The 27,817-nt window shown below is 42.2% G+C and overlaps 2 protein-coding genes across 2 annotated transcripts in view; one reads left to right on the forward strand and one right to left on the reverse strand.

Moving 5' to 3' along the window:
- prr12a (proline rich 12a) overlaps positions 1 to 7,123 on the reverse strand; it is a 17,943-nt gene extending 10,820 nt beyond the window's left edge. Inside the window, exons 1-4 of the mRNA XM_020606148.1 lie at positions 5,918 to 7,123; positions 3,940 to 4,097; positions 3,335 to 3,496; positions 3 to 3,069 (exon numbers count right to left, since the gene is read on the reverse strand). Coding sequence (XP_020461804.1) covers positions 3 to 3,069; positions 3,335 to 3,496; positions 3,940 to 4,097; positions 5,918 to 6,000 — 3,470 coding nt within the window. The 5' untranslated portion in view covers positions 6,001 to 7,123. The remainder of the gene's footprint in view (positions 1 to 2; positions 3,070 to 3,334; positions 3,497 to 3,939; positions 4,098 to 5,917) is intronic.
- A 6,109-nt stretch (positions 7,124 to 13,232) lies between these two features.
- brsk1a (BR serine/threonine kinase 1a) lies at positions 13,233 to 27,760 on the forward strand. Its single transcript, XM_020606316.1, is given in 20 exon segments — positions 13,233 to 14,714; positions 14,860 to 14,954; positions 15,201 to 15,286; positions 15,711 to 15,851; positions 16,171 to 16,287; positions 16,537 to 16,570; positions 17,055 to 17,123; positions 17,273 to 17,419; positions 18,228 to 18,259; positions 18,398 to 18,562; positions 19,324 to 19,421; positions 20,760 to 20,910; positions 21,050 to 21,110; positions 22,480 to 22,756; positions 23,011 to 23,059; positions 23,195 to 23,255; positions 23,257 to 23,328; positions 23,660 to 23,870; positions 24,497 to 24,586; positions 25,218 to 27,760. Coding segments are annotated over 20 exon segments (2,253 nt in total). The 5' UTR covers positions 13,233 to 14,629; the 3' UTR covers positions 25,430 to 27,760.
- Positions 27,761 to 27,817: the final 57 nt, after the last annotated feature.

The raw sequence follows: 27,817 nt of genomic DNA on the forward strand, positions 1-27,817 counted from the left end.
GTCTGTGGCGCTCACTGCTGCCTCCACTCCTTCCCCCACTGCCTGCTCCACCATGTCGGTCCTCTGCAACAGCTACGTCTGTGCTGGAGGTCTGAGAAAGGGAGCGCTCCAGCATATCCAAGGAAGAGACCACTGAGCTTTGCTTAATCTGGCTCTGCTCGTGCTGATGGGGAGGGGGCCCATGGTTGTAGTGAGCTGCTGCCACTTCCAGAGCCTGGGACTGTAGTTGAAGCTGGAGCTGAGTGGTTTGAGATTGAGACTGTGGCTGATGTTTACTTGTGCCAAGTCTCCCACCAGCACTTTCCATTACAGCTTGCTGTTGGGTAATAGAGTGCTGCTGCTGTTGGGCATGAGAGTCCATTTTATGGTGCTGTTGATGTTGTGAGTGAGAATCAAGTTTGTGGTGCTGTTGATGCTGATGGGAGTCCATCTTCTGGTGCTGTTGATGCTGAGGGTGAGAGTCCATTTTTGGGTGTTGCTGATGTGGTTGGTGAGAGTCCATCTTATGATGCTGTTGGTGTTGCCGATGAGATTCCATCTTATGGTGCTGTTGATGAGGCTCCAGCTTGTTGCGGGTGGTGTGCGACAGCACTGACTGGAGCAGGTGTGGTGGCTGACGGGACTGATCGGTGGGAGAGTCCATGAGGGAGGCAGCAGCTTGAGACTGAGAATGCTGTTGCTGGACTTCGGGTGTTTTCCGAGGGTAAGGAATTTCACCACGCTCCTGTGGCTTCTTTTGGAGCTCCATTTGGGTGTGGGACGGTATTTGAGAGTGTGAGGACACATGCTGAGTATGTGAAGAGTGTTGGGGTGCAAGGCTGTGTTGGCTGTAGGGGTCACCCCGCCCATAGTGGACTACAGAGCTTAAGTTGTCATGGTGATGGAGGTGGGGGTGCACTTGTTCAGTACTGCCTCTCCCTCCACTGTTTCTGCTGCTTCCAACAGACCTCTCATTTCTTTGCTGCTGTTGTTGCTGTTGATGATGGTGTTGCTGCTGCTGATGTTGTTGCTGCTGCTGCTGCTGCTGCTTCTTCAGTGACATCTCCAGCTGGTTGTCCAGTCCTGAGATGGACCCTCCAGACCCTGCACTTCCTACTCCAGCAGCAGACGTGGCACTGTGGGTACGTATAACACTCTGGGGGTGGTACCTCTCCTCAGAGGTCTTACCCATGTCATAGCTCAGCCCCTTTCCTGAATCACTAGTTGGGGGTACTGACTGGGGCTGGGGCTGTGTTTGTTGGGATGCCTGTGAGGGTTGCTGTTGAGGGTGATGATGAGCAGCCTGGGGAGTAGGACTTGCTTGGGCTTGCAGTAGGTGCTGGATCAAGAACTCGTCATCATCATCTACTTCTTCTTGTGATCTCTGAGAGCCCACGCCTAGCATAGAGGTTTCAGCCTTTGTTTTGGAGGATGTGGAATGATAGGACTGAGGTTGGGAGCTGGGGCCTCTGGTGTCAGGGTAGCCCTGTGGAGAGGCTAGGAAGGTGGGGGAGAGAACTGAGGAAATGTATTTATTAGAGCTTGCACCTCCTGGAGATTGTGTGGGGCAGGTGGGCACTGGGGAGTGCAACCCTGGACGAATGATGCCTGAATTGCCTGATGGAGAGGGGCTAGAGTCTGGAAGATGATAAGACCCTGCACCACTTCCTCCTCCACCTCTCTCATTGGTCATACTATTTCCTGCTCCTCCTCCTGAGCCAGAGTTCCCACCTCCTGTGCCGCTGCTGCTTCCTCCGCCAGATGCTCCACTCCCTGATGAACCACTTGATCTTAAAAGGGCAGGGGAGTGACCTGGGGCTCCATAGCCTAGTGAGGGGCTTCCAGCTCCACCCAGAGAAGATGGCAGTGATCCATAAGCCGAATCAGCTCCATATATATCAGTGGAGTATGACTGGCTTCGCCCTCCTAAACTCCCATAGCCTTTCCCAGCAGTACCAGAGCTCAAATCTTGCGCTTGTGGTGAACTGAAGCCTCCATAGGACTGAGCCAGGTGAGAGGTTGGTGGCTGATTAGGGGAATATGATTGTGTCTGTTGTTGAGGAGGGGTCTGACCAGTAAGAGCAGATGTGGGGGTCTTTACTGGGGGCACAGGAGAACCATAGCCTGACAGGCAGGACTTTGGAAGAGACTGGGGGGCAGAGGGGGGGGAGGTGGGGACTGAGTTGGATGGATGAGCCCCAGAGGTGGCAGAAGAAGAGGAGGAGGAAGAGGAGGTAGAGGAAGCAGAAGGGGGTGTGTGAGGGGTTCTTGAAGATGATGCTGAACTGGCAGAAGAATAGCCACTGCTGGAGCTGCTTTTGGTACCTTTCCCAGCTGAGGAAGAAGATGAGGAGGAAGAGGAGGAGGAATAGGGAGGCTGGATGATTGGTCGATACTGCTCAGTGCGAGAAGTGGCCTTGTGGTCAGATGAGGGACTCTGGTCGCCCAGTGGGCTGCACGAAAGGCCAGCATGCCTGTGGTGGGTGGCTATCTGCTGGTATCCCGCCCCTCCACAGCTGAGGTAGTGCTGAAGGGAGTGGGCAGCAGAGGACGAGAGCTGTGGCTGAGCTGGTGTGGGCCGCTGGTAGTGCTTGATAACGCTGTCCTGCCTGGGCACGGCCCGTTCCTGAGCTGAATTGGACTGGGACTGAGGCTGGGGCTGGGCTGACGAAAAGACTGATGCATTATACAGCTGGGAGGACTGGTCCTGGAGCTGTGATGAAAGCAGGTTGAACTGGTGTGACTGCAGGTGCCTAGACGATGCCTGGGCTGATGTGGCTCCCGTGGGATCCTGGCTACCCCTGTAGGCAGCTGCAGCAGCACCCTGCGAGGACAGGAGCCTATCAAAACCCAGGCTAGACTGGGAAGGGGCCTTAATGTGTAGCAGGGGGTCATGTGGGGAGAGCAGGCCATTGGATGTGGGACTGAATGTGGGGGTGTCCTGGAGGGAAAGGGAGGCAGCTGGGAAAGAACGGCTGGAGAAGGATGCTGGATGCTGATACGCTGACAGAGCTGAGGAGGAGGGGAAGGAGCCAGAGCCAGGAAGGGCTCCAGAGATGAAGAGTTCGGGAGGAGCAGGCGTGTGCATTGCTGTTTGGAGAAGGAAGACGTATTGCAAAATTACTCAGTATACTCTACATCAGGTTATCACTTAAATGAAGAAATAATAAAGTATTGAAGGGTCAGACTATCAGCAAGTCCTGCAAAAGTGCATACATTTGATAAGAAAATACTGACATAGCAACACCATCAGAATGATAATCAAGCCAAACATTGGGAGGTTCTTTAAATGTCATATTGACTGTGAGGCCTGTTTGAATGTCAACACATGAGGGAACATCTAACACAGCCCCACCTGTCTGCCAGGATGGTGTGCGGAACTGGGAGAGAAGGGAGGAGGCAGAGGGTGGAGGTTGGGGACCCCGGGACTCCAGGGCTGAGATCAGATTCATGACAGAGGCATCAGGGGCAGAGGGGCTGGCATGGTGCAGGCCAGTGTCAAAGAGCCCTGACAGACCTTTGGGAAGGAAGGACAGAGCCATGAAAATTGATTAAAAATGCTAATATTAACAGCTAGTTATCTAGATGTAGGTGAAATCATAATACAAAAGGAGATAAAATATAAATGAAAAGGATTTTTAATCTAGATTTAGTCCTCTCTATCACACATACAAATAATTTGAATCAAGATGTTGATAGTTCCTAGTGTATCTATAAGTACATCAACATCTGTTGCTAAAAACAATCCTCAAGACATCTGCAAAACTGTATGAGAATACCTGATATGGCTATAGCATTTTGTGAAATTGGGTTATAACATCTAGGACTTCAAATCAATTAGGCTATAATGTGCACATTTTTCAGTGACAATAATCTATCAAGGCCTTCATGGTGGGATGCAGCAATTCATTGCCAGGGCCCCTTATGGTGTTGACAAGGAAGGTGTGACATATATCTCACCCAAACTCCGTCCAGCTGCTCCCCAAGCCCCGCCTTGGCCAGAGCTCCCTGGGTGGTGATTGGTGGCATAGCCCTGCAGAGGGTGTGGGGTGGCGTAGGCTTGTCGGTGAAGGAGCTCAGAGTCAGGGTGGGATGATCTGGAACTCCCATATACAAGACTATGGAGGAAGGGGAGTAGGGGATGGTGAAGTGTCCTTCATTTCAGAGTACATTTATGTAAACCTAATCTATTCCAATAATGTGATCCTTGAGGAAAGGCCGTATAGGCCTGGAGCACTTGTAAAATACACAAACTCTGACCTGTAAGTAAACTGTTCTTCAAAATCCGCACATTAGGTGTCAACTCAAGGCTGTTCATTTGTTTGGTCACCATGTGTAAATTCTTAATCACAAGTTACATGTGAAAATGAAAATCCTTGATGAGTAATTTGCATTTCAAATTAAGGGGAAGGAACATCTCTGAAAAAAAAAAATTAAAAATAAAAAACACCTGTGACAGAATGACAAACTTGGACATACCAAAACCTATTAGCTACAATAAATCTGTCAAACCAGCAACATCTCATGCAAAAATAATGGGATAGTTAATTTGCAAATATTACAATGGAACCACAAGAATCAACCATTACACAATTTTAAACGTTACAAACTAAATAGTCTCCCTATTCGACACCAAATACTTGTCAGTTGCATTCTTTTTCTTTACAAAAGACAAGAAATGCGTGGACGTATGGTCAGATCACATGCTAGCATTTGTGCTGCTGTTAGCACCGCCTAGTAGCAATGCACAGCAGCTACCATAGAAACGAAGGCCCTAAATGCAAGGCCAGTCTTTTACATGTATATACACACCATGGGTGTGTAACGTGCAGACTTAAACCAAATGAAAAATACATGTCTCTGCGTTTGTACCAAAGACAAACGGCCCATTTGTTTGGCACCACTGATTAAGCTGATAAAGCTAACAACTGGATGGTTCAAGTCGACAAAAGTGCATGCTAAGTTTCATGCAAAGCCCAGCGACCAGCCACTTATGTTTAGCCAAATATCGTTTCCCATAGAGACACGATGGGTTTCGGGTATGATCAAGCAACCAACTCTGTGTCGAAACATCACATTTGTACAGCTAAATAAGAGGCAACGATGCTTGCCTGCACAGGCCTCAAATGACTTCCATGCAACAGAATGCTAGCCTGAAGGCTAACATAAGGCTAAAAGACAGAGCTATGATGCCCCCTTTTTTTTAAATAATCTTTATATGGATTCGCTCTGGCTTTTATTTTCCTTTCAGACAAACAACAAATTACAGGTTAGATTCGGTGGGAATATGGCACCATTTTGTTATGCAAATGAGCACAAAAAAAAAATCACCACAAACCCACCACCAATGATCTTAGATCACGATTGGGCAAAAACCATTATAAATCTCCATTTTGATAGTATGGCATCACTCCCTATTTACAGCTTTTTTATTCCCTGTTTTCTTAAGCATGTGGCACTTTAAAAATGTTTAATGAAATATATCTTCAAGGTTAATATGCATCAGTTCTTGCTGATGTCTGTCAGGGGGGCTTGCTTGTGGGGGCTTTGCTGCGTCTGCACTCTTCGCAGTTCCTATCAATCCACTGAATTTATCTGTCCAGGCCTGCACACAGGGAACAATAATTCCTATGGATGCTCCAGACATACCCCCACCTCCACTCCGCCATGTCTACCTTAAACCACGTCTGTCAATCACATTCAATTCATATCCTCAACCTTTCCCTTCTCCACCCCGCCCACCCCCACGACACGCACACTGCTTCATTCCTGTTTATAATAATATTACTATGCAAGTGTTCGGATGACAATGCACTACACATAACAGCAAGGGATGCCACTATAAATGAAGGCAATGGCGACAATTTGTTTACATGGGTCACACGGTGCCCTGCGAAGTACCAGTGATGCATGCACATTGTCTGAATCTAATGCATACCTTGCTTTTGCCGATCTCTCGTAACTCCATCCTGCTCCTGCGCCCAAATCACCAAATCCTGTTCCCGGGTAATTTCTATCCATTTATGTGTTGTAAAATGTGAGCGATGAGGACGAAAGCAACGAGGACGTCGCAGCGCAGATTGAGGAAAAATCCAGGTTTTCTCGTTCTAGGTTTCAGGCTATTTTCCCCGGTTTCATAAGCAAGTCCCCAGGAGTGGAAAACAGCATATTGAAAGAGAAATGGAGGGGAGGAGGAGAAAGCTGGATGAAAAAGAGGGGGGTCTACGGGGTTATAATCCAACCACCTCCGAAAAAACCAGGCTTTCTCCTTTTCCGATGCCTTTTACATTTATCATTTCCACGAATGCAGACTTAGCCCAAAATCAGTCACGGTCATGATGAAGATGCCGCGGATTCGGCCAATTGCTGATAAACATTTGATTTGAATGCGTCCTTTTCACCGTCTCTCTCCTCCCCTTTCTTTAGGCTAGTTTTGGCTACGCTGCTAGCACTAGAAAAGATTGTAATCGACAGGCCACGTTGGTACCAATCATTCCTCATAGACAAGCAAAGAAATCCCCAATTTCAGAATCTTTTTTAAAACCCCCCTTGCATGCAAATCGTTCCCACCCCCTCCGGAGCAGAGCTGTGAGCTAGCAGCAGATGCTAGCTGTCACTAACGACGCATCAAAATAAAACTGCTGCTTTTATTTCTCCAAATGCTCGACCCCCATATTATTGCTTTCTTTGGCCATTCAAGTAAAAGCGAAGACAGGTTTGCCCCGTTCTCTATAACCAGAGTACGAAAAAAACATAAAACCCGAACGAGGAAGTGTAAGGAAAGCAGGCCGCGTTTTAATAATTTTTACTCATTTTCCTCCGGAGACGCCATTTTTGAAGGCGGCTGGCCGCTGTCCGTCCTCCCTCTCCCCCACTCTGTCTCACCGCGGAGACTCACTCAGTATCTGCGGTGACCTCCGTTCACCAGCCCCCAGTCTGTCAGCCAGCCCTGCATGCTTTTTCATAATTTCAAATGACTGCTTGGCTAATTATTAGTTGAGACTACATTTAACTACACGAACAAAAACAGATGTTTGTCCTGAACGCTGCGATGCGCTGAGACACTTTCGAGTGCAAAATATTTCCAGTAAAAACCAGATTTGTACAGGCCCCCAGCAGTCACTCATATCCATTGTGCAGCCTGATTGACATGATGATAGACAGTGGCATTTCCTGCCTTCAGTCATGATTAATTACTTAAATTGCAGGTTGTCTAAAATTATTGGCTTGCCGTGTGGGGGTATTTTCTCTTTTCTTCTTCAGTTTTCTTAAAGACATCAAGACCAGTTTTAGGCCTTTCCCCCAATTTCATATTTTGGAATAGCCTACCTGTCTGTCAGACACCATATGCACTTAATATGTGCACCAGTAGATGGCACACTGGATTTATGGTCATTATAATCGAGGAAGTATCAACTGGCACAAGGATGATTTTCTTTAACTCATATGTCATGTAGGCTGTTTGGTGACTGAGACTGGGCCTGATTAAGGAGATACTGCAATTAACTCAAACCTCATATTAACCTGTCATCTCCAAGTGCACATATGAAACAATATAAGGAACTAGAAAGGTGTAAAATGTAACAAAAATGTTTTTAAAAAATGTAACAAGTTAGTTTTGCTTAATATGTGATTTTTTTAAACAGGGAATAATGAAGCATACACTGGCCTATGTGCAGAAATTCTGAATCTAGCATTGTATGTACAGTGTATGAGTGTTTGTCGCCCTCTAGTGGTGGAGTTAAATTCTAGAATATTGTAATAGTGCAGTATAGAAACTGAAACATTTTAATCATTTTGTACAAGTACTATGTTACACATGCAAAATACGGAGGACAAAGTGTCTCCCATATTTTGTTCAACAATCACCTTGCCAGTACCTCTTGTGTTATGCTAATGAAAATATTTAAACACTTGTGACTTTAGCATCTCTGGATCATTCAGTTCCTTTACCCCGTGTTACTGAGCTGTAATATTAATTAGAGGAAATTAGATTTTTTTTTTTTTTGTGGAAAATATTGCAACCTTCCTCACCAATCCAGAATTGTGAAAAGGTGCTTCATCAAGACACCACTGCTGAAAGAAGGAAGTCAAGGTACATAATTGTACTTCGTCAAACTCTTCACCCTATGTTTAGAGGAAAAAATCTCATCCCCCATCATTCTACAATTACATGAATATTAAATAGTTGAATTCACAATACACACTAATGGGTACTAATGGAGTAATTTATTTATGTTTTCCAACAGATAAAAACTACATGCATGTAAATTAACTTGTAAAATGTTTGTTGATGTATAATGAAAAACCTTTGACTGTGGGGGAACAAAGATGTTCAGTAAAACTCAAATACAGTGTAGGGATTAACCTCACTAATGCTATCCACATCTGCTTTTATTTTTACTTTTAAAAGCCTCAACATTCTGGATCATTTCCAGAATATTAGTTGCATCATTTCTAACAGCACAATCAATGCTAATTCAATGTCTGGTTAAACAAAAGCCAAAACTCTCAGCTCAACCTCTTAAGCCAACAATGCAGTGCAGGCTCCCCAGCCTTTTTCAGGGAGGGGCCCTCTGCCAGCTCCCCTGTAGTGAGTATTTTAGGTGCATTATTAGGTCCTTGTAATGCAAAATGATTTGCTCAATAGGCTAGCTATGTCCATATTAATTAAAAAGACACTAAAACAAAGGACAAGAATGAAGGAATGTTAAGAGTACCTATACTGATGCACATAAATAAAACAGAATATTAGAGACTAAGAAAAAAGTAAGGAACAAAGATGCAGAACTCAAACCTGTTGAAATAAATAGAAAAAAGTAGTCAAGTCAATTAATTCAGATCAGAAATGCCTTCCTGAGTTATCCCCTGCACATGATCTGACTTGTCCCTCTCTCAGGTTTATCATACACAGTCATTGTCATGCCTCCTCCCTCCCTCCCTTGAATGGTTTTCCCTCCATCTCTCTAACCTGCCTCTAACCACACTTAACTGCAGCTCTTGCAGCACCACAGCTCCACAAACTCCAGCTCTCTCTTCTGTCAAAATGCCAGATTCTATTGAAGCTGCACCAGCACCGTGCCAGGTTATCAAAGAGGACATTGACAAGTGGTGAGTTCTGATGAAAATCAAATGTAGATGCTAAACATTGTATGAAAATTCTAAAATTAATTCATTTTTTTCTAGCTAGAATGTCCTTGTTAAGTCTAAAGTGCCTGTACAGATTATCTCGGTATAACGTTTTGCCATTAATGAAGTCAGTGCATGTGTTTAAGTTCTAACTAAACACTTTGCATTACATCCATTTGACCAGTCTCAGTCCTCACCTACTGAGTATGCATAACACCCAATGCATTTACATTAACTTCTCATATTGGGTTCAACTTGTAAGAGTGCCTGTGGCAAAATTATTAAGTCTAATTGGAGTTAATGAATACTTGTTCACAATTTTAGTGAAATTCCTTCTACATCATGGGACCAGTGTAATGACATTTACTGTAGGCCCATACATTAACTTGAATATCTTGAGAGGCATAAATAAATAAATAGGCTTGAGGTTAAAAATAGACGCCCACATGTATGCTCTATTGCAGAGGACTGACACATTCAGGGCAGTTGGTTTGTGTTACATGCACGCAAGAAGTGACAGATATTTAGGGTGTGTTCACATATAGAGGTGATTAGTATTAGTGGAGCTACCTTATGCATTATTCACTCGTGTTCTCGTATTTCACCAAGTGAGGATAAGAGCAGCTGTGGAGGTTTGAGTTGAAAATCAGGCTACACTGTAATAATCCCTTTGATGAACATGTTGACCTTTCTGTGTGGAGTTTGCATGTTCTCCCCGTGCTTGCGTGGGTTCTCTCCAGGTACTCTGGCTTCCTCCCGCAGTCCAAAGACATGCAGTTTAGGTTGATTGGTGTCTCTAAATTGCCCATAGGAGTGCGTGTGTGGTTGTTCATCTATGTGTTAGCCCTGTGATGGATTGGCGACCTGTCCAGGGTGTACCCTGCCTTCACCTGATTGCCAGCCGGGATTGGCACCCCGTTCAGGGATTAAGCGGTAGAAGATGAATGAATGAATCTTCACATGTATATTATGTGATTTGCCTAATTTTAACTGAAATCCCATTAAACGGCCAAAGAAAAGACCTCAGCTGCATGTGTGGAGAGTGGTTGGCTTGTTTTGTTTTTTAATCTGGTTTTGTGTTTCAGTATGAGAAAGAAGAGAGCAGAGGACTGTAAAGACCTGATAGATGCCTTCCAGGCCTGTATAAAAACTCTATCTGAGGGAACATAATACATACAGGAAGAAAATATATCTTAATAAAATGTAAGTTCAAACAAATGACTACAAACTACTATCTCTGATTTTTTCCATGAAAAGAGTCAACATCCAACCATAAAACATAATTCCTGTGGTTTTGCACAGATAATCAGTGCTTGTAAATCAGAAGAGCAATTTTCCAAAGCATAAAACATTTAACAATAATATTAATCAGGCCAGGTAATACATGGGGTGCTCTTTATGATTTTTTAAAAAAGTAAAATGGAAAATTAGAGAAAATGGAAAATCAAGCACTGAACAACTCAAACCAAAATTTTATGCAAAAAAAAAATTTGAAATTGAAAAATCCAGTTGGGTGTTGTGAAATGACAATTTGAAGAATTAGTTACTTTATTTACAAAACATGTTACTGACTTTGTCAAGGAGTGTTTGAGCTTTTGAGTCAATATGTTTCAAGCAGTAACACTCAGAAGTGTTCATAACTCCCATGTGATTCTATAAAGACAAACTGTGTTGGATTTGGATGATTTGCATCACACATTTTGTCATATAAACTGTTCTCCATATTTGATTTTATTCATAGCTACAAGTTACCAAAGTTGTGTAGGATTCCCTTCTTTGCTTATTGCACTGGACTGAACCATCTGAAAACTGCTGGGTGGATGGGGGATACTGACACCGTGTGCTACTTCTGTCAATGTGAAAAGCTTTTTTCATAAATTCTATCATTCATTTATGGACTATACTATAACATTAACTATCTGTTGCACTGTGAAATTTGAATGAATGAACAATTTTGTAAATGTCCTGGCAATCACAGATGTTATTAAATTGGCATTTTATGTTTTTACCTATATGATCAAATGTAACAGCTGTTGAAACCTCTCCATTGACTGAGTACAGGCTTCTACATTGAGTAGCTGATCTTAATAGAATTAAGACGATCTTGATCATCTCTGCTTAATCCTCACTTTTCACTCTACGAACTCTAGCAATGAGTGCGGTGATTGTGGGAATGCATAAAGATTAGACTGGAGAAATGACATTTTCCCAGAGTTTCATGTTCTCCAAAGAGATGCAAATAAAAGGTTTTTAGGAGCTAAAGGGGTGTTTACTGACAAGCTGGATTTCGTAGAATAACCACCTGTGTATTTCTGGAGCACAGAGTAGATCCTGGTGCCGTCAGAGGTTCAAGACAACGTGTCAGAGAGACAGAATTCACATGAATGCAGACATATCTGTGAAGGTTTATGGATAAAGCTAACTTTATACTGTCTTGTCACTAAAGGACAAGCATAATGTTTACAGTGTATTTGAATCCAATGTTTATTTTCTCATTAGGTAGGTTTTATTTATTTTGTCTTGCAGTGTGTGTCTTTCACTGCAACCATTTTCATTGCACTGATTTCAATTTCAAAAGACCATCAAAAGAAATCAGAAAATAGTAGAATGACCATGCTCTCCATCCTATTTCTGCTCCATGGTTGGAGAAAAATCCTTCTGGCTGCATGAAAATCAACCAACTAGGCAGAGATGAAGATGGGCTTTAGGGAATTATCCACCCCCACACACAATATTTCAAATTGAGATTTTTCAAGGCACTTTAGAAATGATACATTCCAACGTCCTACTTCTCCTTTATATGGGGCTGTCAGCTCTGTGAGATTTATTTCAGTCAGCACAACTCTTTCCGGTTTTCTCTCCAGATGAGGTCTTTTGGGTCACCTTGGAGATGTGACCATAAAAAACATCTTTATTGTGGGTTTCAATTAGGCCCTGTGGTCTATGCTACTGTAAAGGCTTTTTGTAGGGTATTTTTCCATTATTTGATGACATGAAACTAGAGAGACAGGCAGAAACATAACTTGGACATTAGTGTTAATATCATGAGAATTTGGTAGTTCAATCAAAAAACAAACAAACAAACTGGTTATATGTAAAATCAAGCTGCCAAGGCCTTTTACTGCACACATTTTGACTTGTCACAGTAGGAAAAGCACATTAACATTAATAATAGAAGTGCCCCGGTGAGCCATGACAGTATGACAGTGAGCCATCGTGAACAGTAACCAGGATCCTGAAACTGGAGCAGCTAAATGGAATTCAGCCCTAGTTAATTGTATTATTTACACCTGTGCTTATTCTGTAAGAAGACTCCAGCGACAACACCAAACACAATTAAATGAACAGAAATTAAATGAACACACAATAAAAAAAGTGAATGAAGTGGCTTGAAAATAGGTGTGGCGCATTTTACTGTCCTAAAATCCTATTGTGTACTTGTACTTCACTTGCAGTGTTCATGTTACCAGCCCAGACTTCTAAGGCTAGCTAAAGGCTACGAGCCAGGGCTAAAGAAGGTTAGCCACGAACAAGAGGTCCCCAACTATGGTTCAGGGTCACAGAACTGCATGGGTAACACCATATTCGAGATAGTCACAACTAAACATAAATAAAAAATTTGTTTAATTATAATAATAACTCCATCACAAGCAGAAGTCCTGCATTACAAATGTACTAAAATTAAAGAACAAAAGTAGCCTATTGTTTGCAAAATATATACATTAAGCAATGTTTTAATGTCACACCTGAACTTAATTTTTCTCTCATTACAATATGTCTTATGGCTTAATGGTGCATCATAGACCTTTTCTCTAAGTTCAACCCTGAAAAGTGTTCTGGGTAAAGAAGATGATCTTCATCTGAAACGGAATGAGTCAGCAAATGCTTGTGGTGGAAAAATGACTTAAACATCTCCCTCTAAAATGTAGTATAGACATATAAAATAGAAATACATATAAATATGTGAGTGACTGTGGTATTTACTCTCGTATTTATACATTAAAACATTGCTATTTTGCCCTTACATGACAAAGTTATGCTACACCTCAAATTTTATACCTTAAATCAAACTGAAATACCACCTATGGGACACTGACTGGTCAGAGCCGAGCCATATTACTCCGGCCTCCCCTGACGTCTGCAACAGTTCAGGGGTCCCACGATTTGATCGGTGATGAGGTGGATGAAGCGCGTTTTGAGAAAGATGGTCAAGAGGAGGAGGAGGGCGGGGGAGGAGAGAGGATGGAGAGGGAGTGGGACCCGGATGCTGATGCGAGTGAGGCGAAGGAAGGAAGAAGAGAGAGAAGATATCGATTTACGGCAAGAAAACCGAAGGGAGCATAATACAAGGGGCCTTTACCCTGCGTGAACTATAATCAGAAGTGAGGAGGGGAATAACGCGGTCGATATTTGTGCGAGTCGATCTGCGGATATCTGTGTTTTTCCACCTGTGTATCCGCCGGTGAGGGAGGAGGACACGCCAAAGGAGAGAGGAGAAGATGCTGTGATCCGCTACTTGCAGTGATGTAGAGAGGGAGAGACGGGCAGAGAGACAGGGAGGGGGAGGACTACGCTGCGCTAAAGATGGTTTCTTTGCGAGGAAAACGCGTTTTATCTCGGAATATTGTGAGAATGTGGCGACTGTCTTATGAATTTTACCGTTTGGCGATGCCAAGAAACTTCCGGAGGTGTTGGTTTTTTTGACAGGCGGCGCGAGCGACACGGCCGTTGGTCTAGGCATTGAAGCTAAAGCTAGCCTCGCTGCTGTGTGGGAGAGTGGCGGCGAGGATAAATAGCATGTTGTTGCATCTGTAAAATAGGCCTGCCACTGAGAATAAAACAGATTTAATTTTCACTGCTGACATGCACTTGACGTGTTTGACATTTTGTTCGTAGACATAAACGTCAAAGGACATAAATGTTTGCAGTAGATGCAAAAACGGATTAAGGCTATAACGTTAACGTTACTCAGCGTTAGTTTTCTTATTAACCGTCATATATAATTAACGTCATACATATAACTAACAAGTGGCAACTCATACAAATACACTAATGTACTGGGGTAAAATTCATTTTTGCCTAACATATTTTTTCATGCTTATCTTTAGGATAACCGGGGGTATTTAACGCATAAAACATACTAGTAACTTAGTGTGATCTCAGTTTCTGCTACAAGCTACCACTAGCAAGCTGTATTGGTCAGTACCGATGTTATACATGTTTACCGTGCTTCAGAACAAAAAGGCAAAAATATTTAGCTATGTTTATTAAACAGATGTAGATGAAGAATGTTAATTTATCATCTACATGTTGTAAATCAGCGTCATTTGCATTTTTACACGTTCACCCAGATAACTTCAGTAGCAGTGTTACCACTGGAATAAGAAGTCCTAAGCTGAGCACCATCTTGTATCCACAATAACATCCGCATACGCTGTATTATATCAGTAACTGCAATAACCATAGTATAGTAGTAGTAGATAGTAGTGGTAGTAGTGTATTAGACTCCAGTGAGAGCAGTATGAGTAAGGAACTGTCTCTGAGTCAGTCAGCTCAATATGTTGGGCCCTATCGACTGGAAAAAACACTGGGGAAAGGACAGACCGGTGAGTACAAACTGAAATGATAAAACTTTTTTGAAATGCAAGAATGGATTTAAAATTACTCAAACTAAATACAGTAGGCAATTCCTTTTCTATCTTTCATGCTTATCTGTCTCTTACTATGGCCTCTCACCTGTCTGTCTGTCAGGACTGGTCAAGCTGGGGATCCACTGCATTACGGGTCAGAAGGTAGCCATCAAAATAGTCAACAGAGAGAAGCTGTCTGAGTCAGTCCTGATGAAGGTAGCGTGTGACACGGTTGAGGCTGTTGCTCACAGTGACGATAATAACTAATTTAGTATAAAATAAGGTGTGATATGATGTATGCATAATGCTCCATATTCTCTATATTTAATTTCTGTATTAATTTAATAATTAACCACAGATCTGTTGCTTCTAAAATGACACTGACCACTTGTGTACTCTGCTGCAGTATCTTCATCTCTTTCTGTCTCTTTGTCTTTATATTTGTCACTTCTCTTGCACTAGGTTGAGAGGGAGATCGCCATTCTAAAACTGATTGAGCATCCGCATGTGTTGAAGTTGCATGATGTTTACGAGAATAACAAATATCTGTGAGTTCCCTTTGCATTCAGAAGAGCCTCACAGTTGGGATCAGTGGAGCCTGCATGCTTTGTTTTCTTGCTGAATACTGAATTGAATTTTGGAGTGGGATGGGTATAAATATTACTCTGAGAACTAAGTTAAGCTGCTCTCATTACTCTAATTCTCAGTTTTCCTTGATGCTCTGCAGTTATTATCAGAATGTTTTGACTGATCTTGAGAAATAAATACTGCCAAAAGTTTGTAATAGACAGGCAGATTGACTGCAACTGAGCATATAAAAAAGAGGAGTTAGAATCTCAATATTGTGGAACACAATCCAACATCATAAACTGATGGCATCTAACAGTTTAAGAGCATCTGAGGTTAGAGTTATTGTTTTTCTTAGTTTATCCCGTTTGTTGAAATCACATTCTTTTCCCTGTATGTTGACAGATATCTGGTGTTGGAGCATGTGTCAGGAGGAGAGCTCTTTGACTACCTGGTGAAGAAGGGCCGGCTGACCCCAAAAGAGGCCAGGAAGTTCTTCAGGCAGATCATCTCTGCTTTGGATTTCTGCCACAGTCATTCCATCTGGTTGGTGTTTCTAAAGAGCAGTGCTTTTTAAATTAGGGTCTGGGTCATGTTTAGGGTGATGGTTTTGGTTCCTCTGCTTATGTATTAAACTGTTTGGCTCCACTGTTGTTACATCATAGCCCTCTGTTTTAACAATTAAGAATGCCTATAAGAATATATATATACCTATAAGAAGGCCTCTTAAATCAGTGGACTCTGACAGTGTGTCATGTAATAAATAAACATAAACACTTGTGATTTTATCCCATTAAAGCCACTTTTTCAAACCCATGCAGTCATAGTTAAGCTGAGACCAATATTTTCTGTTGTGTTTGTGCAGTCACAGAGACCTGAAGCCTGAGAACTTGCTCCTGGATGAAAAGAACAACATCCGTATCGCTGACTTTGGCATGGCCTCCCTACAGGTGGGAGACAGTCTGTTAGAGACCAGTTGCGGGTGAGGATCAGCTTAGTATGTGTGTTCATAAATATTGTGTGCACACTTAAAAAAGGGTCATATTTTGTATTTCAGGAACTTGCTATGTAAGTTTATGCATCTTGCATTATATAGTCTTCAGCATAAAACAAAACTGATACCACATCAACAGTGATCTGCCTGTATATAGAGTACATAACAGCATATGCGGATTTCTTTTACTATTAATGGGATTACTGTTGCTTGTAACACATTGCTCTTTCATTTTAGATCGCCACATTATGCTTGCCCTGAAGTGATACGGGTAAGAGTCCTTCTCTTGCACAGTGTCTTCCTCAAATGTTGGTACCTGTTATTAAATGATTATTTAAGAGACAAATACATGATTATACATAATACAAAGTTACTTAAAATTAACAAAAAGACATAAGTAGTTGTGGCAAAATCATAAACAAATATTTCAAAAGTTTTAATGGACTATAGAGTTAGTCTCTTGTGTTGTTTTTAAGAAGGCTTTTGTTTAGTAGGAGTTATTCTTGAGGGTGGATTTTCTAGTTTTATCAATGAAAACACAGTTTCACTGTTTTTGACTGAGATTGACTAAATGCTGGTTTAAAATGGATTACAGTGTTTCTTTTGCCATATTTCTTTTGAAAGAAATGATATAGTCTTGGATAAGGATTAAGTCAGCTGAAAGTATCCCTCAGATTTTTATAAATTAATGTGTCTCATTTGTGTTTTCACATAATCTGTGATGAAACAACTCATGCCAAATCTGACTTTGACAGGGGGAGAAATATGATGGGCGGAGAGCAGATGTGTGGAGCTGTGGGGTCATACTTTTTGCTCTACTGGTGGTAAGAATTACTCCTGTTTTATCTTTATAAATACCCCTTCATGTGCGTGCTTGCAGTTCTTGCTTATTTCTCTCTTTGTGTCAAGCTTATTTTATCGCAACTCTTTTGTCTTCCTTTGTTGTTGTTCCCTTTCTTATTTTCTCTTACAGGGTGCCCTGCCTTTTGACCATGACAATTTACGCCAGCTCCTTGAGAAGGTGAAGAGCGGGGTTTTCCACATGCCTCACTTCATTCCTCCAGATTGTCAGTCTCTGCTCAAGGGCATGATTGAGGTCAACCCTGAAAAGAGGCTCACGGTACGAGACTGTGCTCATACACAGTGGGTTTGAAAGGGGCCCTAACACCTGGAATAATACAAGTCTTATATGCAGACTGGATCCAGAGGCAGTTTAGTTAGATTTACACCTGTGTTAAATTGTCCACACTGAATTGGAATTACCACAACTTTCTTCTTTTTTGCATATATCATGATTGAAGGGAGTAGCTTCATTGGACTGTTGTCATTGAAATGAATCATTTTTAGTTTTGGCATATATCATGATTGAAGTGAGTAGCTTCATTGAAATGAATCATTTTTAGTTTTGATTCAGTTTTAGATTTGCATAGTTGTCTGTGTTTGCACTTTGTAGCTGGATGTGTACTCTAACGTTTTAATTAACATAGATGACGTCTTAAAGACACAGTTGCATTTACATTGAGTGCATCAGATGATTGCTTAATCAGCGTGTATTAGGTTCATTCACATCAGGAGTTAATGTTTTTTTCTTGTATTGATCTACAGTCAGAAGTATGTTAATATCAGGTGTGAAGGTTGTTTTTTGGATCTTATTCTACATATTTTGGACAATGCCAGCGTTCACTACTGGCTTCAAATTTAAGACTGGTTCAGTAAAATTTCTCTAGCAGACTTGCTGATGTATGATTTTCTGATATTTTCTCAAAAACAATAAACATTGCAAATTGGGATTTTAAAGTACAACTGATGAGATGTCTTTTGTGCATGTAAAAAAGGATCTGAACTGTTTACACAGCACAGCTCTGTGGCCATCTGGCTGTACAGCCTGTAGAAACTAATTGCCCCATCTGCCCTGTCACCCCTTACAGCTGGAGGTCATCCAGAAGCATGCCTGGTATCTGTGAGTATATATCTAACTTTACACACTTAACTGGTAAATGAAATACTCATTTAAAGCAACGTTGCATAAAATTGAGTCATATGCATAATATCTGTCATGTATTTTTCACTGTTTGATGTGTGTGTGTGTGGCTCCCAGGGGTGGACGTAACGAGCCATGTCCAGAGCAGCCTCCTCCTAGGCGAGTGTGTGTGAGGCGAATCTTGTCCCTGACCGAGCTGGACCCAGATGTGTTAGACAGCATGCACTCGCTAGGCTGCTTCCGAGACCGAGTCAAGCTCACGCGTGACTTGCAATGTGAAGAGTAAGCATTTTTAAGCACCGAATAACTAAAAAATAGAAACCGTTGCGCAACATAACACAGTGCATTAGAACATGCAGTGAATACACAACTCTGTTATTTAGAATGATCATCCTGAGTGCTGTCTGAAAACATCAAATGTATATGGTTTCCACTCCGTCATGCCACATGAGTCAGGATGACTTATTAGCCACAGGGTTAAAGCATGTACAGTGGTGGATAGACTAAAGCTGTGTCCAAATTCAGGGACTAGATCCTCCAGAGGATAAGGCTCATAAGAAAAATGATCTCACAAATATCAAGGTAATGGTGCAGACAAGTGCTTCCTGTCAGCCAAGACTAAAGAGTCAGGTTTATCACGAGGACGTGATATGAAGGACTTAAAGTGATAATCTGGTTTGTGCTAAAAAAGAAATGTCTGTGTTGTCTTGCCTTGTTAAGATGTATTCAGTTAGGGACTGTGGCCTTTGGAGGATCCAGTCCCTGAGCATTCATACAATTCTGCCCAGTCTGCTCCAGTAAATATGTAGTTTGGTGGATAAACATATAATTAGTTAAACACAGTGAACTGTTTTCTCTGTGTCCATAAATACTTGGTCTCTGTCATCTATGTCTATCTCCCTAAGAAAGAGACCAGAGTCATGGTTGTGTCACTGTTCATTTCTTCTACTGAGTTTTTATGCTGCTGCCTTCTTTCTCCTTACTCTTTCTAAATTTTAACAGCTCATCAGTGGAGATTTTTAATTTCTCTCTTTTTGTGCCAGAGAAAACCAAGAGAAGATGATATATTACCTACTGCTGGACAGGAAAGAGCGCTATCCCAGCTATGAGGATGAGGACTTGCCTCCACGCAATGATGTAGGTCAGTCATTAGGGGACAGGAGGGATCCACTCAAGGGGAGGGAGCAACTTTTCTCAGCCTCAGTTTCTGAGACGCAATTGTACTACAGTCTGTGAGTGAGATGCCATAAAACATTACCAATGAATTTGAGTATTTAACATTAATCATTTAGCCTTGTATAAAGTGTTTTGCAGTGATTTTTATGATGTTCAAACTTGTTAGGTTGGTCGCTCCACAGGAAGGTGAGAGCCAAAAACAAGGTGGAACACAGATGCAAAACCCGGGCTATAGTCAGAACAAGAGGTTTTTAATGACAGGAACAGTCTAGTCAAATAGCACATGCAGTCTGAAGGCAGCTAGTAGAGTCTGGCGAGCCTGGCCTCAGCGACAAGCTGGTGGAAAGGAGTGGCAGAGTTCAGGAAGTGCAGAATGGCGGGGGATCAGAGCCTGAGAGGAGGGAGACAGGAGATGATAGGTTAGGTCTCTGATATCTGCAACTCACGGACACAGGGCGAGGCGTCAGGGTACAGCCGATGTAGGGTGGAGATGGGCTTTGGCAGATAGCATGGAGATGGGAATATTGAGGAGACGGCAGTAACTCCGCCGCTGGCCGGTCGGCACTCATGAACACGTAAGGGAGGAGAAGCCACAGCAGGAGGAGTGGTAAGGCTAGATAAACAAGGTCGATCTTACTTGGATGTCAAAAGAAGGAAGCGAGTGGAAACGTAGTCTCTCTGTAGAAGTCTAGGAGCTGAGTAGCATGAAGGAGCTTCTCAACAAACCGGCGTCTGTCGTTCGCCTCTCTGGGGCGGTATGTGGTAATTGCAGAATGAGCCCCAGCTGCGAGCGTAACCCAGGGTGACTGCACCTGTTGAGAGTGTGAGGGACAAAAGCTGAGAGAGAGGGAAAGCGCAACGAACAGACCTGACAAAACCAGACTTCACAGGACATCTGCAGGGCCTCTTTATGGAACGAAACTAGGAGAGGGCAGCCTTTCTGCCAGTGCAAATGAAGCTAAGTTTATCACAGTTACAGATGGTGCAGTGAGAGAAAGGCCTGTGGAAAAAATCACTTTCAACATGATCGTACTTTTCAGAGCTGCAAAGGGGAAAATAAATGCATAGTGACAGAGACAAGAGGGAGCAGGATGCTGGGAATGCAGCAACTTCTCTTACTAAGAGAAAGCAATATGGCTCATTAGAAATATGATTTTTACTTTGAGAAAAACTAATACTGCTATGGGTGATCTTATTTCTTTATGACAATTACACAATATCATGCCAAGTTGGAAAAATTTCAGATTTACACATCTAAAATGGGTAAATCCTGTAGTAACTTTAAGGTGGTTTTCCTCAGCAGACCCTCCGCGAAAGCGTGTTGACTCTCCTATGCTGACGCGACACGGCCGCTGCCGTCCAGAGAGGAAGAGCCTGGAGGTGCTGAGTGTTACTGAACAGGGATCTCCGACCCCACCTCGCAGGGCCCTGGACACAGCTGCACACAGTCAGAGGTACAAAATATTATGCCTATATAAAGTATAAGCATATAGAGTACACAAAAATCTAGACAATGCATTCAGTCTCACACAGTTTCCCATTGATTCCAGTTTCTGGTTTTAATGAGCTTTTAATCTTTGGCCTCTTTGCCAGGTCGCGCTCAGTCAGTGGAGCCTCCACTGGTCTCTCCTCCAGCCCTCTCAGCAGTCCCAGGGTAAGTAATTTCCAACTAGTTTCAATCATTAATTTTTATTATTTAACTCCTTAACCTAGTAGTTCTACAGTTAAATCCCCAATCATCAATTTGTGTGATGCAATATTTTCTAGCAGAGTCAACATGGTTTACATTTCCATTGCAGGCCAGAGTGTGTATTATTCATATTTAGACCATGCAGACTGTTGTGTGACAACAGTAGTTTAAGCTAATTGTGGTTTGGGATTTTAAGCTGTTGCTGATGTGAAGATGCAAATCACTATCATCAGTTATTATCTTGAGTATTGTTCACATTTCTTATGGCTGAAGATGAGTTAAATTTAACTAATATCTGTCCCAGAATTAGATCCTAAAAACTTAAAAATATATTATTTAAAAATCATTGTTTTGTTTTTAGTCATGGAAACCATTACACTCAATCATATGTGTGTAACTTTTTGCATTATTTTGAATTATTTTATTTATATCATATATATATATATTGCGGCTGTTTCCCATGCCTGCATTAAAATGCTTTAAAAACAAGAGTCTCACCCAACAGGAAGTTTGCATGTCCTTTTTCTTGTCTTTCTGTGACTGTGAACTAATAGCGTGCAGAGCCATTTAGAAAATATACATAGAACTTTGAAATTAGAGTATTTATTTTGGTTTATTGTATTCAGTTATATAATTAAATATTCAAACATGCTGTAGAAGGTAACATCAGGAAACCTTAACTGCCAACACTCTCTGTCACTGTCCTCTGTCACTGCATTCTTAACCATACAGTATCACAACCACAACTGTCACTAAACCCTCACTTACATAAGATATAAATGGCACCTACAAAATGCTAAAGTGCTGAAATGAAAGCTTTTATAATCGAAGCTGATAGAAATACATTTGACTCTTTCACTACTCACAAGTTGCACTCTTTTGTCATGAAGCATGATATTCATTTCCATCCTTTCTCCATGTTCCATCCTCTCTCTTTCTTGTTTTCCATTTCTCCCTCCCCCCCAAACCCACTCCCCAGTCCTATCAGAGCCCCGTCTTCACTTTCAGCCAATCAGATGTCACCTCTGCCATCGCTGCTCCCCTCACAAAGGAGCCCAAACAGGGAAACACCACTACTCCTCGCTCAGCACTGGCTAATGACAAGCCCAAAGCTCCCCCCAACCCAAAGACCCAGACCCTGCCCACCAAGGGACCCGCTGACCGACCCCATCTGCAGCCCATCAAATCCCTGCCTCTGCACAACCCGTCCTCCCGCTCACCTTCCCCTTCTCCACTCCTGTCACCCATCCCCCGTTTCTTCTTCCCTTCGTCCTCTGTCCTAAAGTCAGTGACTAAGAGCTTCTACCCAAACTCTGCCCACTCTGTGCCGCAGGTCACTCCCCAGGGCTCTCCGTTGCCCACACCTTTGGGCACCCCCGTCCACCATCCTCACCACCCTTCCTCCACCCCGCCCTCCTCTTCCTCATCCTCGTCTTCCTCGCGGGCGGAGGGAGGGGGAGGGGTGGGCTCACTATCACTGACCCCACCCTCCAGCCCAGGAGGAGGAAGCGGCATGGCAGCCAGCAGCTCTGCGCACTGGAGGACTCGCCTCAATTCTTTTAAGAACAACCTGCTGGGCTCACCCCGTTTCCATCGCCGTAAACTGCAAGGTGAGTTCTGTATGCTTACCTTCATATTATGTGGGAGTTTTTCTGTGTTTTGGTGCAGATGCACCAATACATGCACCAGTATGATAAAACTAGACATCAGGTTTTTTATTTTATTTTAACACACTTTTCTCTTTCAGTAAACAGCATTCCAGACCTCAATAATGGCAGTGGATTATAGCCATAAATGTTTCCCTCTGGCTTCCTGCTAAAAATGTAATATTGTATGCAAATTTCTACTAATTTGTCTCTTTCAGTTCCTACATCAGAAGACATGTCCAGTCTAACACCAGAATCCAGCCCTGAGTAAGTTTCACTTCTTGAGATAAATTATTGTTGAGGTGACTCTTGTTTACTTTATATGAAGCTGTGTGTTTTGCCTTGAATATTTTCTATGGCTCTGTGAATTTGCTCTTACTGTATAATTTACCCGCCTACCAGGCTGGCTAAGAAGTCATGGTTTGGGAACTTCATTGGCTTGGAGAAAGAGGAGCAGATCTTTGTGGTTATCAGTGGTTATCAGAGACAAGCCTCTGAGTTCTGTCAAAGCCGACATTGTTCACGCCTTCCTGTCTGTGAGTATCTGATGTGGTCTGCCATTCATGCCTCTCACTATCAAAGTTTGTTTGTAGACAGCATGGCTCTCACTGGCAAAGCTTTAAAGAACTGACACGCACATTCGTACTGTACACACTTCATTTCTTCATTGTTTCAGTTTTCTCTTTATTTCAGTGTTGCTCACTCAGGGCACGTTAACAATCATTTTGCTTTCACCAGTGGCTCACTCTTTCTCTCTTTTCCTCACCCTCACCCTTTGTCTCCCTATACTCACGTTGCTCCCCGTACCTCTCCCACCTCGTAAGTCTGTCGGTCTCTCTGCTTCTTCTCTGTCTCCCCACCGCACAGATCCCGTCACTCAGTCACAGCGTCCTCTCTCAGACCAGCTTCCGGGCCGAATACAAATCCTCTGGCGGTCCCTCCGTCTTCCAGAAACCCGTCAAGTTCCAGGTGGACATTGCCTTCTCCGAGGGCGAGAGGGAGCGAGACAGGGAGAGGACCGAGAGAGAGGGCAGGAGGGAGACAGGAATCTACAGCGTGACATTCACCCTCATATCAGGTAAGTGGAGTGGACAAGGTAACACTTTTTTGTGAATTACTCTTATTCACTTTCTGTTGGAAAAATAAATGAGAGGACTGATTTCACTTCTGTGTCTGTAAATATGAAGCTACAGCTAGAATGTGATTAGCTTAGCACAAAGTCTGGAAACAGGGGAAAGCAGGATAAATTAAACAAAGGAGATGCATCATGTTAATTATTGAGCTTTAGATATGCATAATGTTACCGCTAGACATAGCCAGGCTAGCTGTTAGATACTATTTCCAGTCTTTATGTTATGCTAGGCTAAGCTGAGCGGCTATGAAACGTTGGCATTAAATGCTTGGTCAGATCCTTATTTTACCTATTATTTAATCAGCCATTTCCTCAATTAAATCAGGATTTAGTTACTTTTATAAACGGCTGTATTGTGTCTATCTATTGGGCACTGATGCCTCTGAGACCGATTTTTAAAAAAAGTTTTTTTTAATTGTAAAACATACATAAAGGGGGCAAAATATAGTCTGAAAATAGTATAACTTTGGTTTTGGTACTGAAAGTCAGGTATTGTATTGGGGAAAAAATGTAGTTCTTTTTGGAATGATGTCTAGCCCAGTTTAAATGGGTTGGCCTTGGTGCATCTCCAGGTCCAAGTCGCAGGTTCAGACGAGTGGTGGAAACGATTCAAGCCCAGCTTCTCAGCTCCCATGATCAACCCATGGTGCAAGCCCTATCTGGTGAGACTGCTTACACACACTTGTGCACACTAGAGTGAGAGGTTAACACTTTTTTAGCTTTGACTATATTCATCTAGGTACATACAGAGGTAGTCTCCTCAGGACCTTGAATTTTGTTAGGTGTTTCTTTTGCATATTTGCAAATGAATGCCATTTTAAAAATATATTTTATAATATTGGATTATAGTGGTTATTCTTCACTTGTGCTAGAAACTTCTTTTTCTTTCAGTACTTATAGAAAAGGACTGGGCTGTTTTCAGCCATGTGAGTCTGATACAACATGTCTGCAAGCCCATAGGTGTTGAGCTTTCTGATTATATACATAAATAATTCTGAGCTCAAGCTGTTTCTGATTTCTTTCTAGAAATGGTATGTTTGGAATCAGCATTAACTTAAACTGCATATCATTTAATGAAGGCTGAGGCAATTGGTGTTTCGTGCATAAATTGAAAGGTAATCATCTTCCATCACCTGTGTGTCTGAGGCCAAAGACTAGTGAACAGTAAAAAAAGAAATGTACCCATTTTTAGACTTGCCCACCACATTTTGGTCACATCGTCATTTCATTCATTCCCAGTCCTGGCCCATAGACACTGTACCCTAAGAGTGACTTTCCTGTCCTCCTCTACTGATCCTTTCCCAGATGAGAAGAATGGCCGACCCCATGGGACCCCCACCCGTCAAAACTCGAGGCGCTCCGAGGGTGGGGGCGACAGGTGCGAGTGGGGCGACCGAGCCGATGGTGGAGGCATAGGAGGGAGTGGGGGCGTTCTACAGCGCAGAGGCTCAGCAAAAGAGAGAACCAGACTTCTGTCGTCCAATGGAACCCAGTCCCAGCCATAGGATAGAACGTGACACTACGCAGCAGGAAGCCTGAACTACAGAAGAAGACAGTATAACTTCATCTCCAAGTATCCCTGCAAGCCACGAGCTACTGTTCTTCCTTGACTTAAGTTATCGAAGGTGGTTGAACATAGCAAGGATTAAACCTTTTCCTCATCATGCTTTTTCCCCCAACTCGGCGTTCTCTGTCTTTTGGATCACCAGGATTCCTGCCCCTAAATGAGCAAGAAATGTTAAGAAACCACCCTTTAATGAAAAAAATAATATGTAAATGAGCAGTTTGGTATACATCATAGATACAGCTTCACAGCTCAGACTAGGAATTTTGAAGTGCTAATGTGCATGTCAGTTAGCAAAGCCGCCTGCAAAAGGATACTGACATGATCAGATAGGCTAGTCCGCCATATCATTGTAATATGATATCTGACACCAAAAAGAAATAATAGTCTTGTGATGGTTCTCAAGGTTACTCTTAAAATTAACCAGTGCGCTCATGTCACTATTAAACAACGTGCAACTATCCAATCTGTACACAGTGAATTATAGATGCATCTCAGCAGATGAACCCTAAAGAGTCAGCAACCTGCTGTCGCCACTTCAGCAAGTAGTGATGAGTTGAACAAAAGCTCTCAGGAGAAACTACATCTTGGAATTCCAGTAGTGTCTTCTCCTGAGGTAAACAAAAGCCAAGTAAGCTAAGTAAGTGAATGTGAAAAAATATTTTTTTATTTAGTTTTCGTTTATGTTTACGTTTCTTTGCAGGATGTCCGTAGCACAGTGTTAGCAGTAAACAAAACACTATGGTGTTGGAAAGGAGGACGCTGACCAGTTTGCATTGGTTTAAATGGTTTGATTCCTTTGTTTTTACTCAGCGACAATATGAAACAATGCAAGTAGGATTTTTGCATTGGACCCCTGTTGCTCTGGAGAAAAGTATTTTTGATTTGAAGAGAAATGTGAACACTACTATATGAAAAAAACACTATGCGTGAATAGTTCCATGAACCTCGTCATAGCTGTTTGTGCCCAGACTGAATGAGAAGAGCATTCCTGGCCAGTGGAAGCCACCTTTCTCGTCGAGCTTGTCCTCCTAATGCCATAGTATTCATGTACTGACTCAGAACAAAATAACCCCCCAAAGTAAATTCATTAATGGACATTTTCATAATGCCGGACTTAAAAGACTTGCAGTATCAGTTCCTTATTGAATGGGAAGCAAGCAAAGAATCTCCTAACCCATGCTCCTCACTTCGGCGTACACCAACAAGCCAAGTAGTCTATCACTGCACCCATACTCATCACTGAGAGTTGCACCATCCTGTAAGCAGACGTAGCAGCTCAGACAGTCACCTGTAGTACTCTGTCAGACCAGTCCATGTTCATCATCAGTCTTCCATACAGCATAATATGCAACAGAAGTGAAGAATGTTTTCAGAGACACACAGTGCTTCAGTTCTGTTTGAAGTTTAATGGTATTTTTTATTTTTATAGGTGTACGCAATTTTATTCTTATTTATTCATTTATTTATGTATATATTTATTTATTTGGCCACGTGGTTGTTTGTGCCATGTATTTGTTAATGCCAACAAAAATCTGTCAAGAGCTAATTCAAGAACCCTGTTCTGTTTCACTTCTCATTAACCACTATTTTTTGAACATGTTTTACTACACAAGTCCACTTTGATAGCAGTACTAAGAAGTTGCTCTCATTTCCTGTGATCTTTGTTTGTATCTCACATTTCTTTTATCATGCTAATCTCTGGTAACTGGAATGTGTGTGTGGGATGGGTGGATGATGGCTGACTGAGAGTGAGCTGAAAACTTTGCATTAGATGCATTTTGAGCTGATTATATACAGAGTTTTTGATTGACCCAGGAATATTAAATTAACTGACAATTTCTTTCACATGTTGAATGCTTTGCTAATTCAAGTCATCTCTTGCTTTTATACCTTGTCCCTTTGACCTGTGTGTCTGCCTCTTCACCTATTGTGTAGCCATCATCACAAGAAAAACTGTACGAAGTTGTTTGCCTCATTTTCTGTACACACTTTGATTGCTCACCATCATTTATTTGATCTTTCTCATCACCACATCACCTTCACTTTCATTGACCCAGCTCTGGCTAAGATTGTAAACTATGCTCCATTCATAAGGGTCAGTAGAATAAGGTGTTTAAAAAAAAGAAATGTCTGTATCATAATTTAAATATAAAAGTGCACTATTATAACTATTGCCTGTGATAAAAAGAACAAATATGATTGAATTGATGGTCAAAATAAAGAGAGATTCACCTTATTGTTATGGTTACAATAATAAACCCTAAATTCATGTCTGTGTCAGTTTAGTTTTGGGTTAAAATTGTGTCTCTTCATTTAGGTGGCGGCT

The sequence above is a fragment of the Monopterus albus genome, unplaced genomic scaffold (genome assembly GCF_001952655.1).
Source record: "Monopterus albus unplaced genomic scaffold, M_albus_1.0 scaffold76.1, whole genome shotgun sequence".
In the NCBI taxonomy this organism is placed as follows: domain Eukaryota; kingdom Metazoa; phylum Chordata; class Actinopteri; order Synbranchiformes; family Synbranchidae; genus Monopterus; species Monopterus albus.